Here is a 12,717-nt window from a genome sequence, read left to right on the forward strand (position 1 = left end):
TTGGTGGTAACTCTCGGCGAAGAGTGGCGTGAAGCAAGCGAGCTGGTGAGCAAGTGGCAGGGTTTAAATTCGAATTAGCTTACAGGCGAGAGATCCCGCTGGACCCCTGGACAAAGCCAGCCACGGTATTAAGCCATTAGACCGTAACGAGAGTTGATTAAGTGTGCGGACCAGGCTCGTGGACGACCGGCCAGCCACGGACACGCAAAAGGTACAAAAATCATGCGCGTGCCACGAATCGGTGAGTCCGCGGGAAAAATTGAGGACGAGAGGGGTGGAACAGTGTTTCATTTTTTCTTTTTTTTTTTTTTTTTTGGAAACGTGGGAATGTCGGGGATGGTATTAATCGGGACTGCGATAAAACCGCTGATGTCACCGGCGTTTCTTTCTGTAATCGATTTCGACCCACGTTGTTCGACGAGTGTCGAGTTTTGCCGCGTGGAACCGTTGTAATTGACGCGGGTCACGGGTGTTGCATTTTTCGATGCAGTTTTTCGGGATTGCCGGTGAGTGGTTTCTTTATCTCTTTTCGTGACCAGTCGGACACATACACGTTCCACTTACCTTTTTTTTTTCAACCAAGGCTGTTCAATATTTCATCCCCTACAACAAAGGGGCGCAGCAACGTTTTCCAATTGACGGCTGAACGGAGAGGTTCGTTCAAAGAATGATAATTCGCGGCGAGACGAATTAACGTGAAAACTGCAACGCGCGGATACACTTATACGCGCGAAATTATTTTAGACCGGCCGAGGTTCGCGACGACGGGGGACTTTAATTTGCGATAGAAGCTGACTGCTGTCAAAGGGATGCCGCTCGTTTTACATTCCCGTTCCCTTGCGCCGTTCGTCCCACAGCCGATTTAATTAATGTTCCTCGCATAGGTAGGAACATGGGACCCCGTGAAACATCGTTCCTCACAGCTGTTGGTCAAGGGAAAGTCCCGCGCGAAACGAACGAAATTGCGTTCACCCGGAAATTGCGTTTTTACGATACCGTAATGAGATGTCCATGCAGCTAGAAACGAACCTTTTTTTTTTCCACTGACGGATACCATGGACGTTGTTCGAAGTACGTCTCGTTGACGGGAAACGTCGAGTTCGTTGTAATTTTTACGGACAGTCAAATTTTTCTCGGCTGAGCTTTCGTAATGCTTGTCTACTTTCGTTATTACAGGGTCAGTTTAGATGTTTTATTGTGAAAATGTTAAATAATGTAAAATTCAGTGAAAAAAGGAGCATGACATTAGCAAATAAAAAAAAAAATCCATTATGCAGTAGAGAGAAATTTTTCCATTTACGTATTTATTTTTACGTTCTGGTAATTTTTGTTAAATATCATATGTTGGAATATATTAAAATTTGTTCATTATTCTCATTTAAACATCTATTACTTTATAATAGGATTAAACATGTGCATTCAGGTTTTTTAAAATTTCTTGTATGAAGATTTTTATTTAAAAGCTTTCATGTTCAGTTTTACCAGGAGTTCATTAAAACACTCATCCAAACGGAATATTCGATTCAATGCAAGTTTTAATTGATTCGAACTATTTTAAATTTACACGGGACTTTTCGTATCGGTATATACACAAGTTTACGCGTTCGTTGAATTCTTTTTTTCGCCGATTTTAAATAATTTAACAGTTTCAAGCATTTCGAAAGCTTTGAAAGCATTTAATTAAAAAACATTGTGATCCACTTTTGACGGAAAAAAATTTGAACGGTGTATTTAAAATACTCTCATAGTATAAGTCTCACAATGGAGAACCTTTCAATTTCCTGTTTGTAAATGATTCATTATTTTTAAATTTTAAGTGTCAGCCAAATTTCCTGAAATTTTATCTCTCCCCCATAAAAAAATTTCCTACGTTAAACTAAATAGAGCAATTTTCCATCGAAAACTTTATCCGAATACATTTCTTCGCGGTATTACATTTTCACAAGTCTTTCACCAACTCAGTAGAAGTGTCTTGTTACTGTCGTCCAATTCGTTGAGCACTGGGGATCATCTCAGCTGCGTTGTTATTCGGGAAAGACGGATAAATAACCCCAGATAAATTGACCACTCGAGTTCTCTGGAATACGCATTCCTTATTGTCCTCTCTTTTGCTATTCTTGTCACGAGGGTAAGAATTTGACCCGCGACTAGAAGTTCGTGCATCTTGAACGCTAATTAGATTCTTCAAATTCTTCCTAATTAACTTGCTTAAAATATGTAGGTACAAAATAATTGATTAACTTTCTTTTAAACTGCTTAAATGTCACCTATAAATATTTCCACAATTGCATATTTAATAATTGACCAAGTTGTTAAATTAATAGAAAGAAAAAAGTATTCGTAACATCTCAGGCTGGTAGTTTTATAAGATCAGGTTCGCATCGATTCGAATAGACATTTCCCAGAAGAACAGAAGCTCGATTCGAAGGGTGGTCCCGCATTTATGAATTCAAATATTCCAGAGGGTGGGCGGTCGAGTTTTTTTTCCTCCACCCACACCAACCCCGTTACTTTATATTTCGTTTCCCTTTATATTCACCACCCGTATTTTTACCCTTGTTAAGCGAACACGTTTACGGTATGTCTGTCGGTTGTAATTCGCATGCATGCGGCCATTTCTAAGCGTCCTGCATTGTCGATTTATTTTCGGAGGCTCTTCCAATTTACTTTCACACTTTACGATGCCATTTTTTATTTAAATGTTCGTTTACCATACTTGGAATATTTGCATCCCTTTTTTTAGTACGTATGGTGGATGCAATAATAGGAGGAGTCAAATGTTGATGATCTATTTTGAAACATAATTTGACATAATCTAACTAATGAATTATTTTCTAATTCTTTCAACTCATTATACCTTTAAATGTCGATGCTCTCAGTACTGAAAATTTCTATATTTATCCACAATCCTATAAAAATTGTCATTCAACGAGGTAGACCTTTTCTTTGCAAGAAAGAGCGATGATGAAGAAGAGAAAAGAGTGGAAACGGAAAACGCGGACGGGTCTCATTTAAATGTACGATATCACTCGCCTCTTATCGCATTATAGTAAATACGGACTATACTCGTTGCGACGGAAACGAGGGGAGAACGGCTGCACCGCTGATTGCAAATTGACTTCGCTGCCGAAATAATACCGGCGAAGCCCGTTACCTTGCGATTCTTATTGCAACAAGTTCGTTACGGTTTATTCTTTCTCTCTGTTCACCGTTGTTTCGTTCGCCACTGCTCTCCCGTACATTTCGTTCCTCTATTTAAACGTACGTGTACGCTCTACTTCGTTTTTTCTATCCCTCTTTTTTTCAACTCCATTATTTACTTTTCAGTCTCCTTTGTACGTTTCTTTGCAACGACACGTTTGTCGAGAACGTTCTAATCCAATATATTCCTCGTTCTCCTTTTTCTGTCTTCTACTTATCAATGTTCGCAAGATTTCATACAAGATACTTTACAAGAGTTAAATAAAATAAATTTTTTCAATGACTTTTTTTCTTAGTTACGATAAAAATGTGAATAAATAAGACAGGAAGAAAATGTATCGCAGGAATTCGATGGCAGTTTCGCGTTATTATCCAGAGATTACAGGTGATCGAACGATGGCACCCCGCAGGTGTCGGCATTAGTTAGTGGGCCGAGCCGCAACGTGCACAAAGACGGCCTAATCGTCGCGCATGAGACGGGCTGGGGTAATCACGTTCACGGCCCAATAATCATACCATTATAATTAATGTGCCGCAATTAAGGCGGTAATATAGGACGGCCGACAATCGGGCCGTGATTGTCGATTAAACGTTTTCGCAACGAGAAGGCGCGATGCACGTCGCTTGTTACACCATCGCGCGGTTCCAAGTGAAAATTTTAGCCCTCTGTCAATTAGTTCCACCGTTGAGTTTCAATCAGCTACGTTTTAATTGAAATTCTAACGGCGTTTAATTCCCAACTATGCTATAATTATCTTTGAACTCGTGAATAAATTCAGCGTTTATACAATTTTTATTAAGAACACAAAGGTAACTGATACAAGGCTTCTCTTTTATCATTTGAAATGAAACACGAGATGAAAAGCAACGAAGACTATGCAGTAGACTGCTGTACATAGTCAGTGGGATTAATTAAATTCGGTGAGGTAATTAGATAGAAGGAATAATTAGCTGTATTTAATATCATTTATTAACTGCTTATTTGAAACATTTTAATGGAAGAGAATATCATTAGAAGTCTGAAGATAAAATGGGGTGTTAATTGATTTCTTCGTTAATTAAGAGTTAATCAAATTCAGTAAATTGCATTTTCTACACTTAGAGAACAATATTTACAAAAGTAATATCATTTTCTCTCTACCCTGTATGTTTCGTAAAATTCTCACCCCAGATTCAAAGATGGAAGATCAGCTTCTCGGAACGATTTTCCCAACTCGGCATTCACCGTCGGAGATGAAACCCCGCCAAATTTGGTCGTCAGTTCATCAAGCCCCTCTATCGTCCGCCCCTAAGTCGTTTAATTATCCGTGGCAAGCTGGTCTAAGAAATATTTCGCGCAGTAACGTCCGTTGACGAAGGCTACTCGTAAGGATCAGCGAAACACCGTAGAGCGTAGAGGGAGGATTCCTGGTAGGATTCTCGTAAAGACGAGTAAAGGCGGCAAAGGGGTCGAGCTAGAGATGGTCCAACGTTTTAGGTTCCAGCTTGGTCGAGATAATGGGCCCGGGTTTAAGGCATACAAAGGGAAGATGGCAGCCACAGTCCGCGACACTTGTGCACGCTACGGCTTAAGTTTCGTAATACCGTTGGTGATACAGTATGCACACGGCAAGCGGACACTTAATACAATTTGCATATCGTCAGCTCGAAGGAACAGACCTTTGGCTGCATTGTCTTTTCGAAGATGCTAGTCCTCCTATACCGACAGAGGGAGCTTTTTCATTGCTCTTTGGCCGGCTTCTTGGGAAGAAATTTTCCTACGCTTGGATTACGAGTGCATTGAATTCGTGCTTTGAGGGCTTATGAACTTGTACAGCTTCTTAGATCGAGGGCTCTGTGAAGCTCCGTTTATTGCATACGCTGAAACGTACCTCTCGTATACACTGATCTGCATAATTAAATTTATTGTTACTCTTTATAACTGAACATCACTGTCAGTTTAAAAAAAATATGCATTTGCATAAATATCTGCAGTCTAGTTATCGATTAGAATACGAAAATAATGGATGGAATCGTTTTTCTGAATATGAGAGGAAACTAATGACGAATTAGATCAGGTGAACAGGAAATCGCGTCCATCAACAATTCCGACTGTCGGACGTGTATCGTCGGATATATAGTGTTCTATTAATTCTTCGTGACAGCAGGATCGTCAATATTAACAGAACTGCAATTGACTGTTAGTGCAGCCTCGTCGTGTCCACGGTGTAGATAAATTTAACTCTCACGCGGAAATTGAAAACGGTTTACACTGTCGAATCGTCGAACTGTAAAATAAAAAAAAAAGGGAACGAAGGTACCCACCATCGGTCGTAAATGTCAGCGCGTAGAGTTTTCGAGGCTTGATCCGTGTGTGATAATACATATCTGACAGGATAGAAAGCTGACAGTATAGCTGGCTGAAAGGTAAACAAAATTTGCGATGCTCGAATATCGTCAACTATGGATCGATCGTGGGTGTTCGACGCAGGACAACGTGCTTCTGAAAACGTTTTCAGAGCGTAACAATTCGGGCGCCCCATTAATTTCAATTTGATTAAAATTCTAGTTTGAATATTGGACAGGAGTAACGATGTTGAATTTGGAAATTGAAAAAAATTGCAACCAAAAATCGTGCCGTTTAATATAACACATATTGTACAAAAATATCAAATCCACCCTTATACCCTAAACAATTCTTTCCTAATATTCTCCAGCATTAGTGATTAGCTCGAAAATTTATTTATATAAAAATATCATTTTTCATACTTTCTTTGGACATGAAGCTCCAGGTAAAACCATCATAAGCGATAAAAAACGAAACGACGTTGGAATCAGGAACGTGGATCGCGTATCCCATCGATGCCTGTGCGAATGGGATTTCAGAAGGGTTGCAAGGGTAAGGTAAACGATATTCCCGAAGCTGGTGGATCGATAGCAATTTAACCACCCTTCGCCATTTTGTACGAGCACCTACCGCTACATCTATGTACCTTCCTCCAACCTGGGTCCAGCAACAGCAGCAGCAGCAGCATCGTTGCTTACCTCTGTTTCCACCCCTTTCTCTTCATGTTCATCCTTCTTTCTCTGGTGTGCACAGCGTGGCCCAGTCGGAACTCATCCATATACATCGAGAAAATTAATATCTGGGCTTCGTTCGCACGTTGAATAAACTCGGTTGTGCGCCCGCTTCCTTCCACCTCCTTCGTTTCTCACCCCCTTGCTGCTTCCGGCCGACGCTGATCAACCCCTTGTCTTCAAACGCCCTTGTTCCAACACCGTTTCTCTTTCTCTCTCACCTTTCACGGCGTGGGTGGTCTCTGATCTCGGCACGGGGTCGAAATAAAGCGGTCTCCTTTGTTAATAATTTTCTTTTCTTTTTTCAAAGGAATTTCATTTTCGAGCCTTGTTTTTCCTTACTTTGATTAACGTTTTATTTTTATTTGGTCATTTATCAATTTCAATGAAAGAATGATAGCTGATTATTACTACTAGAATAATTAGAATTAACAGTACTTTGATTTTATCTTTGAATTCTGAAACTTGGGTTTATTTTCGGAGATTTCCGACCACTGGTTGATTCAAGAACGACCGTGTGTGTTTCTTTCGTTTTATTCGACAATTTTTTGCACGGTAATGGGGTTGATGATGTGCTCGAGGAAGTTCCACGGATGGGTAATTGGGTTATAAGTGATTTGCATTCTGGTCAGCTTCTCTCGTTTTTATTTTGAGCTCTCTTCTTTTGATAGAATATACGGGAATGATATTGGAAAATGAAACGACGAGGGAAGGTTGTTTCTGGGTTTAGGAAGCTTGAAGGGATAGAAATTCGGTTGGTTGAGAAGATGTGCTTAGAAATTGATACGTTGTACGTGAAAAACGTATGGAAAAAATTGGTAAAATAATATAATAAATACACAAAATACCGAAGTACACAATCAAAATTATTTTATTTATATTTAAATACATATCCTCGGAGTAGTTTACATTTTAATTGTGAAATAATTTAATGTTTCATATTTAATAAGGTCCTAATTTTTGGATTTCACTTTTACGATACAAACACTCTTCATTTAAATCACTTGATCTATCCCCCTATCAATTGTACCAGAAAAAATTGATAGCATAGTCTGACAGACTATTCTTCCATGCAATTAGTAGTCGGGGTAGGTTCATCTTCGAGCTGTCATAATCGAGAGAAGCGAGACGATCGTAACAAGGGTCTGACAAGCAGAGTTCAAGTCGCTTAACGCGATGACGACGGCCTTTGTAACCCAAAATCCACAGTCAAAGTTTGGTACCACTTGGCAGCAGTTGTCTTCGGATCACGAAGGCCACCTAAGGTCTCGAGAGACCCTCGACTGGCTGCTAGTTCTTGTAAGAGTGCTTCAACGTTGTTGTCAGTGCGACGAGGAATATACGAAAACGACACTCGTCTCATACCTGACGAGTTCTCGTTTAGCTCTCACAGCCCGTTATCTAACTTTCCTGGAACAATGGCAGTGAAAATGATCGATAAACTCTCTGAACCATTTTTATATCCTACTTGTCCCATTCCAGTGTTCAGGTTTACAACCACCTAAATTAATTGGCGTGTTAATATGAAAAATAACTGCAGCTATGAGTGTTTGAAAACTCGAGTTAATTGGTTCATTGTCTTTGTAGGTAATTAATTCAACAATACAAGTTTGTCATTCATAAATTAATAATCTTCTGATTTCAAATCAACTAAAAACCATTCATTATATGCAGTTACTAATAAATAAAACAAAAATATAAAACTTTGAACAATTTCTATGAAAATAATTAGACAACAAGTATAATATAAGAACGGTTCTATAATCCGGCCGATGAGACGAGTCTGTATATGTTTACAAATTCACGCGCTCGACGCAGGGCCGGAGCTCAGTTGTTTCCAGTTCTTCAAACGGTTCGGTCGAGGTTTGTGTGCTGTGAATCGAGCCTGCTTCGAGCACGTGAATTTGTAAGTACACATTCTATATGAATAAGTAAAAAGATTGAAATAAGAGATATCCGCGGTTACGTTACGAGAACAAGCACGCACCATTGCATATTATATCGTAGCCAATTATTTTTGAGCTATGCCGTTCGTAACACGCGAAGAATCTTGTCCATCTGTCAACACCGTTTGCCAACCTCGAGGTCAAGCAAGCTGGCATCAAGAAGATTCGACGAATCTGCGTGTTACGTGGCTATAATAACGAGGGCACAGCCAGTCTGTGTACGCGAGTAATGAAAAAAAAAAAATGTCAAACACGTCGATTCATTAATTTCGTCTCGTTTTCCGAGGTCGATTCGTAGAATTCTTACGGGTAACATCCAGCGAAGTCATCTCCTCCTCCCTTCTTGGCATCGAAATTCTTCGATCGTTTGATCAAATGTTTCGTACCAATTTATTAATCACCTGTGTGTTAATTTAAGTTACATGGAACGGTAGCTTAAAATTATCTGAAACGTTATTTCGAGTGGATTTGTTCGTGTAGGAAAATTATTTTCGACCGTGGACTTAATGTGACAAATATTAATATGAATTGCTCATGGTGATTATATAATAATTCTAATTTACTAATGTAAGAAACTTCAGAAGGATAGGTATACTAATGTCATCGACGTAAGAGTACAAAACTTCGCCAAATATTGTATTTAAATTTTGAAATTTGTAAAATATTTCTGAAATTTCTTGAATGCAGAACTTTTTTACGTTTGTTACAAAAATACTAATTATGAGTTGTTTTGTCTGATTCCAGGCAACGGGAATTTAGAGTTATTTGATAGTGAGAGTGGGCCGGACCTCACACTATCACCTCAGACCTTCACGTCGACGGCGGAGGCCTTCATCAATGACAATAGTGATAGTCTTGGTGTTCCAGGAGACAACGATACGGGTAAGTGATATTTTATTTTCATACTTTTATGCTGAACAAGACTCCCACCGGGTCTTCTGACAAATACCGTTTCTATTGATGGCATAATATCTGACATTAAGCTTCAACATTTTTTGTTAAATAAAAATATACCTTTCGTTATGAGAAGATGTAAAAAACAAAAATTAAAATGAATAGAATATTATTATAATATCGAATATTGAAATTTCTAATTATAGAAAACAAGTCATAATCAGAATCTTTCTTTAACTTTCGTACCTTTTCATGAATAAATAATTTGATTTCATTACTGTAATAAGTTAACAAAACGAAACGGTATTCGTCGGACAGTACAATCATTCTGTCAGCATTCATTTCCTCGATTCAACGCCTGATAAATCGAGAAGAAGCAGGAGTAAAGGTCTCGTATTTTAATCAATCTCGCGTTTCAAGTCGATTTTAATTTAATGGATGGAAAGGGCGGACCGTTGATCGTTCAGAGTCGTTAGACCAAGGAGTACCGAGGACAATGCATTAACGTAATTGTTGCGCTCCTCGTCAACGGGCATAGTGGAACAGTGAGTTACAACTAGTTCGAACAAATCGAGGGAGGCCATTTCCGTGCGTACGCCTCGCTACATAATAGCCATTGTTCCCGACAAGTATAAGGGGACCGTGCCAGTTGTACACTGGCTATAAAATGTCCGCATTATTTGCCGGAGACAGGTTGTACAGTAATCAACACATCTTTATAGTAGGATATTTTCATATGGCTCAAACATGTATTTCTTATTATTCTCCCGTCAAGCGCGTAATTATTGAACATTTATGCCACAGGTGGTAATTAATTTAAATGAATTCATTAAATTTCCTAGTGGTTTTGTAAAACGAAAATTATTTGCCTAATTAATTTCACATTTTTCAGGCATACAGGTATAAGAAAATAATTGTACTTAATTAGACACACCAATTACTAATATTCAGAATAGATAACAATCATTTCATCTTTCAATTTGTGTTATCACATGCTTTCTTGTTAATTAAAATTTTCTTTAACTCTTTTTTCACAATTATTTGATTATGTGATGCTGTGTAAGTGTACAAATTTTCAAGATGAAATGAATATAACTGCAATTAAATGCGGTAACGTGACGCAATTTTTGACCCTTTGATTCACACGCGGAGGTAAAACAAACGAGCAGCCTATCCTGGCGAACAAAAAATATCGAATTTCACGAGGCCAGCCAACAGCCGCGTGTGTCGTGGTCGATGCCAAAAGCGTGTTATCTGGCTGACCATGTCGGACCTCGTATTCGATTTGTTTTTTCCACGACACACGGACATCCTAATTGCCGTCGCGTGTCTTTGGGATCGGTTCGTTCGAGGAAAGAGGGGCTCAGGAAAAAGAAAAAACGAGAAAAACTGGGTTAATGATCCGCAAATTACTAAATGCTTTTTCCGATAGCGGTTGGTTATTCGCGAAAATTTTACACGTTTAATAAATTTAGAAATGAGAACCATAGGGAGAAATAGGTTAATGGGTTAAAAAACACCAAAAAATCTTTCAATCTAAAAAAAAAAAAGGCAGGAAAGTGATTCCCAAAGGTGTTATAAAATCCCAACGATAAACTACAGCACGGAATATTCATCAGCGATGATTTGCAACGAACGAAATTTCCGGGGTTTGTTTAACGGGCTTCGTAAAAGTGAATCGTTGCTGTTCCGGTGATCGTGGTCCCCGAGCAAGGTGTAACTTTTGCCCGGGTGTAAGTTCATTACAACAATTTTGGGGACACGAAAGCCGTGGGTGGGAAGAACTTGGGAGCCGCAGAGCTGCGGGCGGCCATGAATAAATTTCACCATGACGATATGTCATTTGCATATTACCCGTTACGAGAACCTTCGTTGCGTCGAATGTCGCGTCAGGGTTGGCCAGATCGAAACGTTTCACTTGAGCAAATTATCGCGAAGAATATGATCGATCGTTGCACGTTTATATAGAATTATTTAGGAAAATTGTTTCGTGGTGATGGAAAAACTCGTAAAATCATCAGTCATTATGAAGAGATAGTGATTCAAAAAGGGTTATTGTTAGGTTCTTACAATTAGTCTTAATTAGTTTGCTCGGATAATATAGATCCAGAAAAGTATAAAAATGCCAAGTGATCTATCTAGAAAGACCATCCTCAGGGAAAAAGTACCATAACCGTGCAACCATCTGTTCCCAATGACATCGATATAGATGTACATAAATCCGAAGGTAGTAAAAACGTGCCTTTCAAAGCGATTTATTAAAGGATTCCGCGAAAATGCTTCGTCAAACAGAAAGACAGCAAAGGTATTCCGTCGTGGCCGTATTAAATTCTGCGAGACGCGAGGCAGTCTCGTAATAAGACATCAGACTGGCACGCGGACGTCACTGGAGGGATGAACCCTCCTCCTCCATCTTCCATGGAAGAAAAAAAAAAATACGGGAATCGTTGTAGACAGAGGAGGAATATTGCATTCTTGTGTCGAAGCAATTACTCGCGCGGCAAGGTATCGTTCTTCTGTCGCCTTTACGGCGGAAACTTTCCGTTGAAGAAAAAAGCCTGAGAACTGAGTTGAAATGAGAGAGAAAGAAGGAGAAAAAGACCACTTTTCCAGCAGCATGAAATACTCGAGGCAAAGGATCGTATCTAGGACTCCTCGTTTACCTTTCCCCCTTGTTCCTCCATTTTTTCTTTCTTTATTTCTTTCGTTTCTCTGCTCTCTGTCTTTGGTGCACGATTCGCCTCGTTCTCGAAAGGACTTCATTTCTGGCTTTAAGCCGTTGCTAGTCGTTTTTCTTCTTGGACCGATACTGATACCTTTTTCCTGCTGACAACGTTTCCTTCGTTATATGGTAGCGATAGATACGTTTGTAGATTCAGTGATTTCGTCAGCGTATCTTTTTTATCTTCTCTTCATTCCTTAATGACCCAATCATTTCTTCATCCTAGAAAGACAAAGGGGGTGGGAAATTATTATTTTAGGGAAAAGTATTTTTTTTTAAGGCGAGAACAAGTTGCTTTCGCCTGGACTTGGTGGGCACTTGGAAGTAATGGTTGTGGGGCTAACATAGAATGAAAAGCCAGTACTGAAAGGGCGAACAAAAGAAAAATCGATCGAAAAGATATCGAGACGCGTCTCGCTGAAAGTTCCATTAAAATCGCCGTTCTACGCTCGCTGCTCCTGAAACTGACACCTCGAAACGAGAGCGTCGTTGCAGTTTCGAGCACGGCGAAAACAACGAAGCGAGACGGGGCTGAATCATATCCTGCATCCCGACCAGAGAGAGAGAGAAAATTCCCCCTACGCGTGAAAAAGCCAACCGGCGAAAAAAAAAGAACTCGATTCCGCGACAAAAAGGTACTCGATGTCGTCTACCTAGCAAACCGTATGCGCATCGTTTATGCTGTTAATACCAGAAACTTTTTTTCATTCAGTTTAACTGTTGCAATTATTAAATTATTAAATTATTAAACTAAAATAAAAATATATCCCGTCGGTATAGAACATGAAGTACGAAAGTGTTGGGTCCACAAAGGGTTAATTCGCCTCGTAATGCATAAACTTCCGGAATCCAGGGACCCTCGCGCTTCCTATCTCGCTTCTGCTCCGTAAACAGCGT

At 39.5% G+C, this 12,717-nt stretch overlaps 1 protein-coding gene across 3 annotated transcripts in view; it reads left to right on the forward strand.

Moving 5' to 3' along the window:
* The window catches only part of LOC114882871, a 241,669-nt gene that overhangs the window by 116,629 nt on the left and 112,323 nt on the right, over nucleotides 1-12,717 (forward strand). For all 3 annotated transcript variants that reach the window (XM_029200001.2, XM_029200002.2, XM_029200003.2), the window contains one exon: nucleotides 8,949-9,086. In XM_029200001.2, the coding sequence (XP_029055834.2) occupies nucleotides 8,949-9,086 (138 nt within the window). The remainder of the gene's footprint in view (nucleotides 1-8,948; nucleotides 9,087-12,717) is intronic.

Source organism: Osmia bicornis, chromosome 15, assembly GCF_907164935.1.
Source record: "Osmia bicornis bicornis chromosome 15, iOsmBic2.1, whole genome shotgun sequence".
Classification (NCBI taxonomy): domain Eukaryota; kingdom Metazoa; phylum Arthropoda; class Insecta; order Hymenoptera; family Megachilidae; genus Osmia; species Osmia bicornis.